General features: G+C 43.4%; 1 protein-coding gene across 2 annotated transcripts in view; it reads left to right on the top strand.

Moving 5' to 3' along the window:
- Window positions 1–13,864, top strand: part of ankrd27 (ankyrin repeat domain 27 (VPS9 domain)) — a 56,990-nt gene extending 43,126 nt beyond the window's left edge. For both annotated transcript variants that reach the window (XM_031279822.2, XM_031279821.2), the window contains exons 19-28: window positions 934–1,053; window positions 3,889–3,933; window positions 4,039–4,155; window positions 4,238–4,432; window positions 5,760–5,879; window positions 6,277–6,450; window positions 6,817–6,910; window positions 9,238–9,316; window positions 9,407–9,470; window positions 12,130–13,864. In XM_031279822.2, coding sequence (XP_031135682.1) covers window positions 934–1,053; window positions 3,889–3,933; window positions 4,039–4,155; window positions 4,238–4,432; window positions 5,760–5,879; window positions 6,277–6,450; window positions 6,817–6,910; window positions 9,238–9,316; window positions 9,407–9,470; window positions 12,130–12,723 — 1,602 coding nt within the window. In that variant the 3' untranslated portion in view covers window positions 12,724–13,864. The remainder of the gene's footprint in view (window positions 1–933; window positions 1,054–3,888; window positions 3,934–4,038; window positions 4,156–4,237; window positions 4,433–5,759; window positions 5,880–6,276; window positions 6,451–6,816; window positions 6,911–9,237; window positions 9,317–9,406; window positions 9,471–12,129) is intronic.
- Window positions 13,865–14,243: the final 379 nt, after the last annotated feature.

Below are 14,243 nucleotides of genomic sequence, written 5' to 3'. Positions count from 1 at the left end.
CGCAATGAAAGTGAGGGCCGGCTCGTGCCGGCTGAGGTGGAATCCCGGTCCCTCGGGGTCGGGCGCACCACTGGCCCGTCTCGCCCGCACCGCCGGGGAGGTGGAGCGTGAGCGCGTGCGAGGGCAAAGCCAGAGTAAACTCTGGTGGAGGCCGGTAGCGGTCCTGACGTGCGAATCGGTCGTCCGGTCACACAGATCTCTGTAGTGAATTTGCAGCCATAACCCCACAAAAGGCCTCTCTTTCTCTTCATTCTTCTCCTTCTCGGCACCTGCTCATTAATGGTACGGCTGCCATTACACAAACATTTTGAACATAAAGCGAAAATGCTTACTTCCTCCATAACCTCCCTAACTTTAGTGCAACAGCGTGCTGCGTCTGATGTCATTGTTATTGGTCTTTTGCGCATGCGGGTCAGTTCAAAACCACAAACAGTTCACACTGGAATCTGATATAGGCCACATTTTAAAAGGTAATGTGAACAGCCAAACAAAAAATAGGATCGGAGCAAAAACATCAGAATTAGGCATTAAGACTTGCGGTGTGAACGAAGCCTTAGAACGTCAACAAGAAGTAACATCACCCAACATCGCTTAAAGCACCTTCGAGTGAAGAGTCTGAAAACTTCCTCCATCTCTGGTTGTAATAAATGACTTTTATTCAATAATCCAGTAGAAAGTGGAGCGGCAGGATCAGATACAGCAGAGCAGAACGTAGACAAGAAGCAAAGTGCTAAATAAATATTTAATAAAATGTTCTCGTCTCAAAAGCAGTCATGCAGCATTGCTTCCCCTAAAAACACTCACTTAATTCAGATCTCTGTTCCTCAGTACTGAAAATAAAACCTAGTTTTGCATCTGGTTTTGACTTCAGAGCCTCAGTGAAAGTCCTGCGTTGATATATTTTTTATCTCTCCTCTGTCGTGTCTTTCTCAGTCTCCCAGTCGCTCCCCGCTGACGTCAGACTGCAGCAGCAGCCGCCGCTCCTCCGTCTCCAGCACCTCCTCCCTGGGCTCCGAGGCCAAACCAGAGGGAGAACGGGTACGACACAGAGAGGTAACGGACTGCAAAACGCCCAACTCAACAGGAAACACTCTGAGGGCGCTTTCACACCCAGAGTTTGTTTGCTCTGGTCCGAATCAGTTCATGAGTTTGTAAACTTGGTTTCACACGGAGAAATATCCCTAGCGTACCAAAACCACGCAAGAACGTTCCCCCCCACTTATTGGTCCGATGTGTCTGAGCAAGAAAGTAAAAAAAGTTAATAAAGGAAGAAGGTCCTGTATTCTGAGCAAGAGCATATTTGCTACATCTAAATCTCATTTCAATTCAGAATTCTGACTTTAAACTCAGAATTCAATACATTTTTTCACATGTGATGTGGCCATAAGCGGACTGGTAATCTGTCAGTTCTAGTGAATGCCAGAAGGGCCAATGCACTCTTGGACCGATTTGGGCCGCTGGAAAAAAGAGGCACATCACACTAGTTTGACAAAAATATGCAAGACTGTACGGCTGCAGCCTAGAGCCTCCTGTCTGGTGCCGTATGGCTTCTACTTTTCAAAATAAAAGCTTGTGTCTGGTCCGTTATGTCTTCGTACTCCAGTGTTTTAGGTGTTTTAAGTATGTAATAATATGTTTTAAATATGCAAGCATTACTATTCTATTCTAAGCTGGTACCATGATAGTTTATTTGAAGGTTTTATGAATTGCTCCAGTGTGAGTATTATTTAATTATGAAAGCCTGTGGGTGCGCCTCATGCTGCTGGTGCCATAGTCTCACGTGAGCCTGGTTTTTGCCATTGCAAAGCAAATAACGTCACCTTCCTGAAATTGGGCCAGTAAGGGACGGAATTGCCAGGGCCGGATTTTTGTCCCAGTCCGCCCCTGCATGTGGCCCTTATCTTCTTCTGTACATTTCATTTAAATTGTATTTAATTTTATGTAACCTTTATATATACAGGTAATTTCATTGAGACACAAGGTCTTATTCTCAAGAGAGATCTGGTTGGGACAATACACAACATCAGTTATCTATATTTTTGTAACTTATTTTATGCCTTTGTTGTTTCATGTAACCAACTGTATGCTTGTTTTTCCAATTCCATTAATTAGTAGATTTCTGGACTTTTGTAATTGCTTATAATACATTTTCTTCACTTCCTTAGCTGAGGTTCCTTCTATAAACCCCTAGGGGGTTTTCTTAATCTCACCTGCACAATCTTATCTTTTTATGTTATCTTCTTGTTGTGTTTCTGTTGACTTGATTTTAAATCTGCACATAAATAAATCGTTACAGACATATTACAATAGTATATACCGGTACAAGATTAACCAAATAGTACATACAATACATAAACCAAAGTGCCAAGTAGACTTAAAACACTAAAATACTAAAAACAAGAACAAGATTGCAAAGATTTTAGTGCCCTTAAAGTGAGTTTAAAACCCCCTAAATAATTTTTCAGATATTGTTTCGCAAGCGACATTGCTACATTTAGCATCCCTGTGGTCCGGTTAGCTCAGTTGGTAGAGCAGGCGCACATATATAGAGGTGTACTCCTCGACGCAGCGGCCGCGGTATTGACTCCGACCTGCGGCTCTTTGCTGCATGTCGTCCCCCCAAGGCCTAAAAATAATCTTTAAAAAAAAGAAAGCATCCCTAAGTTTGCTTTGACCATAAGAAAAATGCAACAATGTCCCCGAATTGCACCGAGTCTACCGAACTATCAGTGTGAAAGCTCCCTAAATAACCTCTAGAGACCTTTTCACCTCAAAGTCTCAGAAAGCAGATCAACAGTAGTTTTGCAGTAGTAATATCAGCAGCAGTGAGGCCCCTTTCATAGTTGTCTGTAGTTGTGATACTAATGCAGAAGCAGCTCAGTAAACTGCAATCGGCTGCTGCTGTTTCCACGGTGACTGACGTCTGTGTGATCGGTGTCGTAGAAATTCTCCTTGTTCTCTTAAACATCACAGAGTTGCTGGTGTGATGAATCAAGTCTTTATGTCATGCTGCATGGAGGTGAGGCGTCTGAATGCAATCCTCTCCGGACATTCACAACCTTTTGCCTTGAATATCCACAAGTGAAACAAAGGGACGCGTGCTGACTTCGTGACAACGTTGATTTTGTTTGGCAATACAGTATACATTTCCTGATGTCTTTTCCTAAAATCACAAGTCATGTTAATGTACTTAACACAAACCTGTGATGTGTTGTAACTAGGGATGCACCAAATTCAGGATTCGGATTTGGCCGAATATTGGGCTTTTTGACAGGGGTTCGGTTTCTGCTGTTTCTGTAAAAACCCTACACTTGCACCACGCACACTACGCTGGTCGACGTAATGACGCCGCCGTTGATTACGGGAAGGTGTTTACGTAGGTGGAACGTTCAATGCAGTAGGCTGTGAGGAAGTGGAAATGGAACTCGTGAGCAGAAAAAGTGTTGTTTGGCAGTACTTTCAGTCAAAAGAAGGCCATTCAAGTCCAGCTACATGTTCAATTTGTGATGCCGATTTGTCTCGTGGTGGCAAGGACCCTAAACTATACACAACATTGCCACTGTTACAACTTTTACGTATGAAACATCCGAAAGAATACGAGTTGTGCATGAAGGAATCTACAGACAGCAGCCAAAATGCAGCAACTTCAGGTACGGCAAAGGAAGGACAGTCACTGTTTACTTCATTAATGTGTTTACTGTGTTCATGGACTGAGGATGGGAGGAGGATTCGATATTCTGTTTCGTATTCAGCAGAATCTTAACCAGTGGATTCGGTATTACGCCCTAACCATTAGTCAAGAAGACATGATCCTTTGAGACTTTTGTCTCTCAGTTGACCGTTAATACATATTTAACAAACCTTACTGTTCACTTCGCACATCGACAGGTGGAGAAGCTGCTGCGTGCCGTGGCAGATGGTGATGTGGAGATGGTGAGAACAAAGTCAAAACAGAAGCAGTTGCATTTTCTCCCTCTGAATATTCACATCAGTTGAAGTGAACGCACTAAGTGCTCTGTGTGCGTTTTGCGTGTTCAGGTGCGTTACTTGTTGGAGTGGATGGACGAGGAAGAGGAGGACGAAGCAGAGCATCGGTCCGAGGCTGTGCTCTGCCACCCGTTGTGTCAGTGTCCGAACTGCGCTCCCACTCAGAAGGTAACATAGCGGAGACTAAGTCCAAACTGTTTAACCGTCAGTCAAAAGTTTGAATTAATTTGTCCCTCTGTGTGTCCTGCAGCTGTCCGTCCTGCAGGCCGGAGCTCTCGGAGTACACAGCTGTAACGTTGATGGTTTCACGCCGCTCCACGTCGCCGCCCTGCACGGCCACTATGCGCTGGCCGCCCTGTTCGTCCGCCATGGAGCCAACGTCAACGCCCGCAACAACCAGAGTGCCACGCCGCTGCACCTGGCCTGCCAGAACAGCCATGTCCAGGTAGGAGGGAAGTTAGTCCAAATCGACGACGTTCCGTATCCGGGTTTGTTCAGGTGCCAGCAGAAATTCCGCCGGATGTCATTCTTTTCAGCCAGATGTCCGTTACCTTCCGCTTCCTTTGTGTTTTAAACTCCAGTGGATTTATGAGGACTATGGTTAACTGCTCCTCAGATCTCTGCAGGGTAAATCCAGACAGCTAGCTAGACTATCTGTCCAATCTGAGTTTTCTGTTCCTTCCCGAGACTATTTTGCAGCGGCACAGTCATTTCTTTGGTAATCAGATTCAACTAGCCTAGAAATCTAGACGCACCCTAGCGGCAGTAAATGTAATTTGCAGCCAGGGTCGTTTAGCAACTCTCCGTTGGCTTGCGAGCTGGAAAAAACAAACTCTAGTCAGGCCAATCACATCGTGTATAGAGTCGGTGGGCGGGCTTAACATAATGACGGCAGAGTTGCGACTGTTCCGCGTGAATTCCCTGCTACTTAAAAACAAAGAAGATGGCTGCTGCTGCTGCTGGCGAACACCGGTCTTTAGAATCGGCTTTGGCCGCGACTCTGGAAGACTTGGAGTTAAGCTTTTCTTTGAGAAAAGAACAAAGAACGGCACTGAAGTCATTCTTAAAAATGGAAGATGTGTTCGGAGTTTCGGTCCGAAAGTTGTCCCAGGAATAGATGCCGAGTCATCCTGAGTGCTTTCTAAGGCAGCAGGTTTCCTGGTGGAGGTAACATTGTTGTTATTAAACGGTGCTGTGTTACACTGTTGTGTCACACGAGTGATAAAAATACACAGTGGCCTGTTATGTAGAAGTGGGTCAACCACAACCCCGATATCTCTCTGCCATCAGGAAGTCTGGCTCATGCTTTAGCCAGGCTTACTCGCGCCACCGTGTGGCAGAAAGGCAGCAGTGCACAAAAAAGATTTAAAGTCTGTGATATTTTAATGTTTTTCTGTGTCACCAAATCTCGTGTTCAAACTAAAACCAACAGTGAATGTATCTCCGGAGAGAGAGGCACTAGGAGAGGTGTGTGTGTGTGTGTGTATGTGTGTGTGTGTGTGTGTGTGTGTGTGTGTGTGTGTGTGTGTGTCACAGCCTAATGTCTCATAAAACAATACAACTGTTTAACAAGTGATGTAATAATGAAAAATAATAAATAACGCCAGGCTTTAAATTAACATGGAGGATTTTTATTGTATTTTTTTTCAAATTTACTCAGAAATGAAACTTAAAATTTAAAAAGAAAAATTATGTCAGCTTGTCATAAATTATTATGTCTATGTCATATAATTACTTAAATTGTGTGTGTTTGTGTCCTCGGTGTGTTTTAGGTGATGAGGTTTCTGCTCGAGTGCAACGCCAAACTGAACAAGAAGGATCAGTATGGCAACACACCTCTGATACAGGCCTGTCTCTGTGGAAACCTGGAGACAGCCACCACCCTGTTACAGGTAAACACTTCATCCCCTTTAGAACCAAGAGGCTTTTTACATTTAAAGACGTCACCTTGGACTTTGTGAAACTGGGATGGACATGTGTAACCACTTTCTGACATTTTATAGACCAAACGAAAAATCGATTAATCAAGAACATAATCAGCAGATTAATAGACAATGAAACCAATCGTTAGTTGCACAAGTGTTTAGGTAAGTACCTTGAATTTGTACAGCTTGATGAAACCAACAATTCAACGTCTAAGAAAAGGCCACACACACACACACACACACACACACACAGCCACAGAGAAGTTGCCGTTTCTAAAAGACATTAAATTGCTTTTAATGAGAAACTGCTTTTTGTGTGTGTGTGTGTGTGTGTGTGTGTGTGTGTGTGTGTGTGTGCGTTCAGAGTAATGCGTTGGTGAATGTGGCGAACCTTCAGGGGAATACGGCTCTTCATGAGGCGGTGCGGGGCGGACACCAGGCGCTGGTGGAGCTGCTGCTGAGGGGTGGAGCCTCACCCGGCCTCAGGAACAAGAGGCAGAGGACGCCACTGGACTGCGCCTATGAGCTGGGCGGAAAGGTGGTGCCACACACACTACAGCGACACTGAAGCCCATTTGACTAAACTGTCACTGTCTCCAATCTTTACTACATGAAATATGCTGCATATCCATACTGTATGTTGTGTTGCTAACCATGGAAAAATGTGTTATTCTTGTCCGGTAAGATAACATATGTATATGTACTAATATTTAAATGTCTCATCAGTGCACAGAAATAGTAACATTTGTCAAAAATCTTTTTCACACACTGTAAACCTTTAAAGATCTTTTTCAATATTATGTTTATATGATTCAGAGCTATTGAGCAATATTGAATAAAGCATTAGCAGTGATAAATGACAATATTAGCAGTAACATTAACTTTTGAACGTTTTCTTCTGCAGAACACAGAGATCCTGAGAGCTCTACAGACAGCGTCCGGACTTTCTCCCGACGCTGAACCAATCAAACTCCTCTCTGTGCCCAAAGGAGCTCTGGGTAATTCATTTCAAAATCAGTTCCTCTTAAAACTACAGTAGATAGAAAGTGAAATAAACGCCAGAATTTCATATAGAGTGAGACCTCTTCCTGCAGCTTTCCCGATCCCCTCTCTGTCTGTAGAACAGCCAATAGGAACGCTCTCTCTCTCTCCCTCTCTCTCTCTCTCTCTCTCTCTCTCTCTCTCTCTCTCTCTCTCTCTCTCTCTCTCTCTCTCTCTCTCTCTCTGAAATGCCCTGCGATTGGCCAAAGTCTCCCGTCACTGTGCTAGAATAGGTGAGATGAGCCAGGCCTGCACAGAATTGATCACCAGCAATCACTGCCCAATGCATGCTGGTTAGATTTGTGTCCGACTTGATCCCAACTTGCTCTGACGTCATGGACAAGTGGGCAACGATAACCTCACAAGATCAAGGCGGCCGCAGGTTTGAGACGCAGACCAAAGAATTTCTAATAAGGGAAGAAGTTCCACTCTCTCGATACTTCCGGCTTCTGAACTGGTTGCAGTTCCACCAGAGTTCCATATAGGGGGCGCTCCCAGGTCAGTGCAGAATGAATGGGACTCTATGGAGCGATACCCCTCAAAATCCACTTTTCTCAGGATATAATTTTTTGTCTAGTAATTTGAATGTTGCATTCGAAAGGGGAGGCTAAGACAATACACACTGCTGGGTGTTAGATTTTTTTTAAAGTGGCTTTTTTGTTCTAAAAAGCCTTTTAAAATGTCAATGACGTCATACACATATACGGCCAGAGATTCTGCTTTACGGCAAGCTCTGAGTCACTTCCTTTGTTCTCTCGAGGCATCGACAACACAGCTGACAGGTTAGACTCTCCCTGTCAATACACGGGCTAGAAAGAGGTTTGCTAATGTTTTAAAGACCACACCGAAATATTCACTCTGACATTCTGGTTCCGCTTCGGATGCCGTCAAGCGGGATCTCCGGTCGCTTTCCGTAGACGGGCTTTGCGCAGACCCAGGCGGACCCAGGGCATGCTGGGAAACGCCTGCCTCTCAGATGATCTAACAGCTGGTTCAGAATCGACTCAACATGATGACGTTTTATTAAACCTTTTTATTGTTTTTGAATTGGAGGGATTTTAACTGCTATTTGTCTGATTTAAAGGCTTAGGGCTCCTGCACACTGACTGCGTGGCGTGAGCTTGGCGTTTCTGTTGCGTGTCAGCTGCGTAGCATTTTCTTTCTGTCTTTGCACACCAGAAACGTGTCTGATGCGCCGCTGCTGCTGCTAGCCTTGTCTGTAGCCATGTACTGTATGTTTCCCATAAACATAAATATAGACTGATTTGATTACAGCAAAGACAACGTCGGCAGTATTGACGGCAAAATAGGCTACAGAATATTTTGTTCTGTATTGACAGGTGCAATATTTGAAAATCGATAATATTTATTATTTTTTGAAATGACATTTATATCTGCATTTATGTCAAAGCCTAGAGACTTTCAAACATCAAAATGTCATTTATTAAATGTATGTGTGTCAAAATGACATATAAACATCTTTTTGTATTCTATTTTGCCTGGAAATGCTTCCAACACGCTTGCATGTCACGTGAAAAATAGACGTCGGTCCTACATGGGAGCCGAAATAAAAACGGACACGCCACGCAGGCAGTGTGCAGGAGCCCTTATTCTGTACAGAACACATGCTGTGTGGATGATAGTGACGTTTAGAAATCAGAGAGACTAAATCCGTTCATATTACGGATCATCTACAGTCTGTTGTTTATTAACATCAGCAACAGATCGCATGTGGAGCAGGATGTGAGTGTTTCTGTGACTTCCTGTTCAGCCTGAAGGCTGCTGTAAAAGGCTGTACACTGTCCGACTTGACAGCGGATTTTCGTCCCCACCCCCCAGCTGCTGCCGCCTGCTCTCGTCCACTTTACAGACGAGGCGCAGCTCATCTCGAACGAGCCTATTATCTAAAGCCTGAAAACACAGCCGAGAGGTGGTGTAGGAGTCTAGTTTTCTCTCAAATCACCTGAATTGCAAAATGCTGAGTGACTATTATGGAATTTCTGCCCAACAACGCCAAAAATAAAGTGCCTACCACAGCACTAATGTTGTCCGCTCAGCCTCCAGGGGGGAAGATGGCGTTTATTCCAAGCTTTGGAACAAAACTATTAATCCATTCTGACTTTTCTGATTTATTTTCAGCCTCATTTTAAACATTTCATGTGTTATTATCAGATGTTCAGTCAAAGTGCTATTAGGTGTCACTATTCATTTTTTAGCAAAACTCTTGTATATTAAATTCTGTCCGTCATTAATTAGGATTTGATTTGCCTTGTTGTCGCTGCAGCTCATTCGTTCGTCCAGCGTCTGCGGCTGCAGGACCACGGCAACGGCCGGAGACAGAAGCTGGCCCAGTCCATCAGCAGGTAGCTGCTCGCCAAACTTCAGCTCTCTCACAAACCGCTAACAGCAATAAAGTTATTATATCTACTGTGTTCGGATGTGCTCTGATTCAGGATGCAGCAGATGAAGAAGGGTTCCTCTGGTCCTCCCTCCAGGTGTTCAACAAACCAGAGCCAGGTACTGTAGAAATATTTTATTAACAAAATGTGTATATGTGCTCGTCGCAAAAGAGCTGTGTTAGTCATTGAGGAAGTGGTTAAAAGTACTCCGGGTGACCTCTGATGCACAGAAAGTTAAGCTTAAGTCATAAAAATAGTTTAGGCTTTTATGGCATAGAGGTGCATTGATTGAGCAGGCGAGGAAGTTGCACCACACAGAGACCCAACCTTGGTGTGTGTGTGTGTTTGTGGAAGAAGACAGTCTAGAAACTAGGAGACAACCCCCTGTGAGAAGAGAATAAAAACGCCGGGAAATCTCAGATCAGAGTTCATTTTCAGACGAGATCTTGGTGGACCAGCTCTGACTTAAAGTGTCTGTTGCCAGGGAAACTTAGATGCTGTTTGTGAATCCACAGCTGTGTTGTACTTTTATGCTGGACTCAGTAAACTTTTTCGTTTTAGCAACTCTCTGTTGGCGTGGGAATTAATAAATTGGAGTCAGATTTGACAGGCCTTAGGGCCTTATTTTAGACATAATTCCCTATTCAGTACACATGTGAAATATCTCAACCACTATTGGACGGATTGGCAGGAAATTTAGTTCAGACATTCATCATCCTCAAAGAATGAATGGTGGAACTTGGTTGCATTATGGGAAATGTAGGATCAAGTAAAGTTTGACTTGAATGTGAGGAACTAAAAGTCCGGATATCTCAGCCTCTGCTGCCTCTATGTTGACAGATTTTCTCTCTTTGTGAGTGCCCCAACTTTCGGGAAGTGCAATATGAAACCTCTGAAGTATTTTGTTAAATAGCACAGCAACATCCAAATCAGAAAGGGCTTTATTGCCAAAGTAAGTTACACTTACGAGGAATGTGCTTTGGTGGTTGGTGCATATGTAAACAAACATATTAAACATTCGTATGAAATAAGCAATAAATTCAGAACCAAATACATACGAAATAGCTATTTTAAAGAAGGGTTCCTCTGGTCCTCCCTCCAGGTGTTCAACAAACCAGAATCAGGTACACGTGAAATATCTCAACAATTATTGGATGGACTGTCATGAAATTTATTTCAGACATTCATCGTCCTCAAAGAATGAATGGTTGAACTCCGATGCATTATGGGAAATGTAGCATCAAGATGTTATGGCAACAACAGAAGAACTCAACTGTAACCGTCAACATCTTAAAGGACACCATACTCGAGGATTAGTTAAAGTAAATTATTTTTTATTCACATAAAATAACTACTGAAGATTTAAGCAAAACTATGGGAGTCTGGAGGTCTGGCCAAAAACAACAAAAAAAGGGAAGAAGTAGAGCTGAAGATCTTTGCCCGAACCTGATGGGTTCGGGCGGGTTTGTGGTAATTTCTATTCTAATTATTATATCTATATTTTACACGGGCTCGGGCCGGGCTCAGGCTTGCGCTGCGAATGAGCGGTGATGAGGTGATGCGTTTCGATTAGCACAAAAATGGATGCTGAGGAGGTGAAACAGAGGCTGGCCTCTGGAGGACTTATTTTATTTCTTTGTTCCAACTTCCAAGTGGCCTGTAACCTCCGTTAGTCATGAATAAATTATGTTAAAAAATGTATAAATGACTAATTTAAGAGACTCACTTGACAAAAGGTAAAAGAGCTGTGTACGTGCTCACATTTGAATAATGTCGGGATGTAAACGGGTTCGGGCTTTTAAAAAGCTGTCAATCAAAATGTACTTGTTGGGCTCGGGCCAAATTCTGTCGGGCTCGGGCCTTGTCGGGCCGAACTTTTAAGGCCTGATTACAGCTCTAGGAAGAAGCCTTGGCCAACGCACAAAGGGCTGTCGGACCCAAGAAAGCTTGACTTGAATGTGAGGGACTAAAAGTCCGCATATCTCAGCCTCTGCTGCCTCTATGTTGACAGATTTGTTTTTGTGAGCGCCTCGACTTTCTGAAGATGCAATAGTAAATCACTGAAGTATTCCTTTAAATAGCACAGCAACATAGAGTAGCTTCAAATCACAGTAAAACACCAGTTAGAGCGTCTTTAGTTACCCTAAGTCTCTGAGTCTGAGATGTGGCCTTTCCTGTTCTGCTTTTTTTTTTAGGTGTAAAAAATATAAACTTTTCTCTGTACTCACAGCCAAACATTAAATAAAATATATATTTATTTTCCTTTTATACTTTGTAACGTCTACAGCCCTGTCGTCCAACTGAATCTGGGTCTTATGGTCTAATCTAGAGCTGCAAAGGTAAATTGATTAATCGATTAGTCAACTGTTGAGTTGATCGCCAACTGTTTTGATAATCGGTTTATCGGTGTGAGTCATTTTTTATTTTTAAATAAAAGCCATTGCATTTCAACAAGCTTCAAGTCCCTGCAAGTAGATTGTTTAGAAATTAATAATATAATCTCTGATGTCCGCTTGTTAAATGTGAGTACGTTCTAGTTTCTTCTCTCCTCTGTGACAGTAAACTGAATATCTTTGAGTTGTGGACTAAACAAGACATTTGAGGACATCATCTTGGGCTTTGGGGAAACACTGATCCACATTTTTCACCGTTTTTTCTGACATTTTAGAGACCAAACAACTAATCCAAAAACGATTAAAAAAAAATATTCAGATGAATTGACTATAATAATTGTTAGATGCAGCCCTGATCTGATCTTTAATTTTTTTTCTGCCCAGGGGAATCCAGACAGGCGGAGGTTGAGGCGAGGGGAGACGGTGGAGGTCAGCAGCCCCTCGGCGAGCCTCGCCGCCGGGCCCCGGCTGAGAGAGCGGCCCCTGAGTCGCTGTCACACCCTGGACTCGGGAGAACAAACGCCGGAGCCCACACGCGCTCCAGACGCGCCTGAAAACACTCCGCAAGAGAGGAATCGGACAGACGACGCGCACACTGACAGAGACGACGCACAGCCTGACGCCAACGAAACCCACTCCAACGGTAGCGAGACCTCACCATCCTCGCCCGCTGATGCACCGTCACACGCCAATAATCCGTTTGAACCCCGTCCCACACACACTCCAACCGCTCGCTGTGCTTCACGTGACGCCGCCGAGCCGTCCGACACCACCGGCCAGAGTCTCCGCTCTCGGAACGGAGAGCTGGAGTCGTCGGACGATCACACTCACGGCAACAACGAGGCTTTGCCGTCTGAGGACACGGACGGAGACTCCGGTCCTTCCTGCCCCGCTGAGCTCCACCCCACAATCCAATCTGACAGAGGCGATCAGAGAGACGGAGACCACACGGAGTCGAATCCTGAAGGCTTCAACTGAAATGAACGGAGACATCGTGAGGATTCGTACAGGGAGATTATTAAGGAGCACAAAACTGACTTGATTTTTCCCCCTTCGCCACGAAGTAACGCCAAAAAAACTAAAAAGAAGCAACGAAAGGACACGACTTGAGATCAGACGTGGCGTCGACTCTACGCAGCCGACTGTCGCTGCATCCGTAGTAGGAGAAACTACACAGTGAAGTCGCATTTCTGTGGGCTGACTTCTACTAAACAGTTCTTCAACCGTTTTAATTTTGCAGAAACAATGCCAGCGTGGAAAAGTGTAAGCGGTTAAAAGAGCCTCCTCTTCCTCCTCCTCACCCGAGTTTAAAGCACTTTCTTCTTCTAGCCTTCACAGTAAAGAAAAAGGGATACAAACTGTTATTTTAATTTGCGTGAATGTTGTTGATTTAGTTTTGATTCAAGCCACCAGACTGTAGCTCTGATCTGCACCAGACTTCATTTGAAGAACACGTTGTTTTACTTGAATACTAGTTCGTTTTTTTTTTAGCGTTCATGAATGAATTTACAGTTTGGTTGGTTTTGCTTGTTTTCCCTGTTTAACATTGTACTCCACTTATATATATTTTTGTTTTATTAGGATTCTTTTAATTTTATCTATGACTCTTTCTGACGGTAGTGTGATCAGAGAGGTTCAGCTTCTCCTGAATGTGAGAATGTGTTTTTCTGCACAGACGTAGAGCACGTTCAAGGATCACACAGCTGGGTTTTTAATGTTTTTATTCAAGCACAGATTGGTCAGCAGTGACGCAGAAGATAAGAGTTGTTAAAGAGCGGAAGAAAACGTGCAAAACCACCAGAGAGAAGAAGAATTCAAACTTATTTAATACAAATTACATTATGAAACGACTGCAGTACTGTAGAATTGTCACCATCAGCGTTACTGTTCACAATAATGTCCACGTCTCTCACTGTGCGTGTTTGACTGTAGTGAGGACGAAGCTTCACTTTAAACCGACTAGGGCTGGCTTAGAGTAATCAATCCTCCGTTTAAAATCAGTCTTTGTTTGCGTGATCTAGAGCTGCGCAATTAATCGCAATTTTATCGAAATCGCAATATGAACTGGTGCAATATCCAAATTGCAGGGGGGCGCAATATTTGTTAAAGGCAAAATATATGTCAAACCGTTCTAAAATAAAGTATTGTGGTGCTGCTGAGACATCCTGGCCTACAAATCCTATCCTACGGACTAAAGAAAAGATTTTTTCTTTTTAATTTTTTTAGATTTTTCAATGAAAATGAGAACAATACAAAAATGATCATTCCCTCCAATATCATGAATCATATCACAATCGCAATATCAGTCAAATAATCGCAATTAGATATTTTCCTCATATCGTGCAGCCCTAACGTGATCCGATTTCGATTAATAAAATCTAGAAATCTATTTTTTTAATTCTTGAATTTTCACAATGACTGTATTAGCAAAAAGTCCTTTAAACTAACTTTTTTGGGGGGTCAATTCTTATTGTAAACGTCATCGTAAAGAGATTCAA

The sequence above is a fragment of the Sander lucioperca genome, chromosome 7, assembly GCF_008315115.2.
Source record: "Sander lucioperca isolate FBNREF2018 chromosome 7, SLUC_FBN_1.2, whole genome shotgun sequence".
In the NCBI taxonomy this organism is placed as follows: Eukaryota; Metazoa; Chordata; class Actinopteri; order Perciformes; family Percidae; genus Sander; species Sander lucioperca.
Note: the sequence above shows the minus strand (reverse complement) of the source record. Positions and strands in the feature narration are given on the sequence as shown.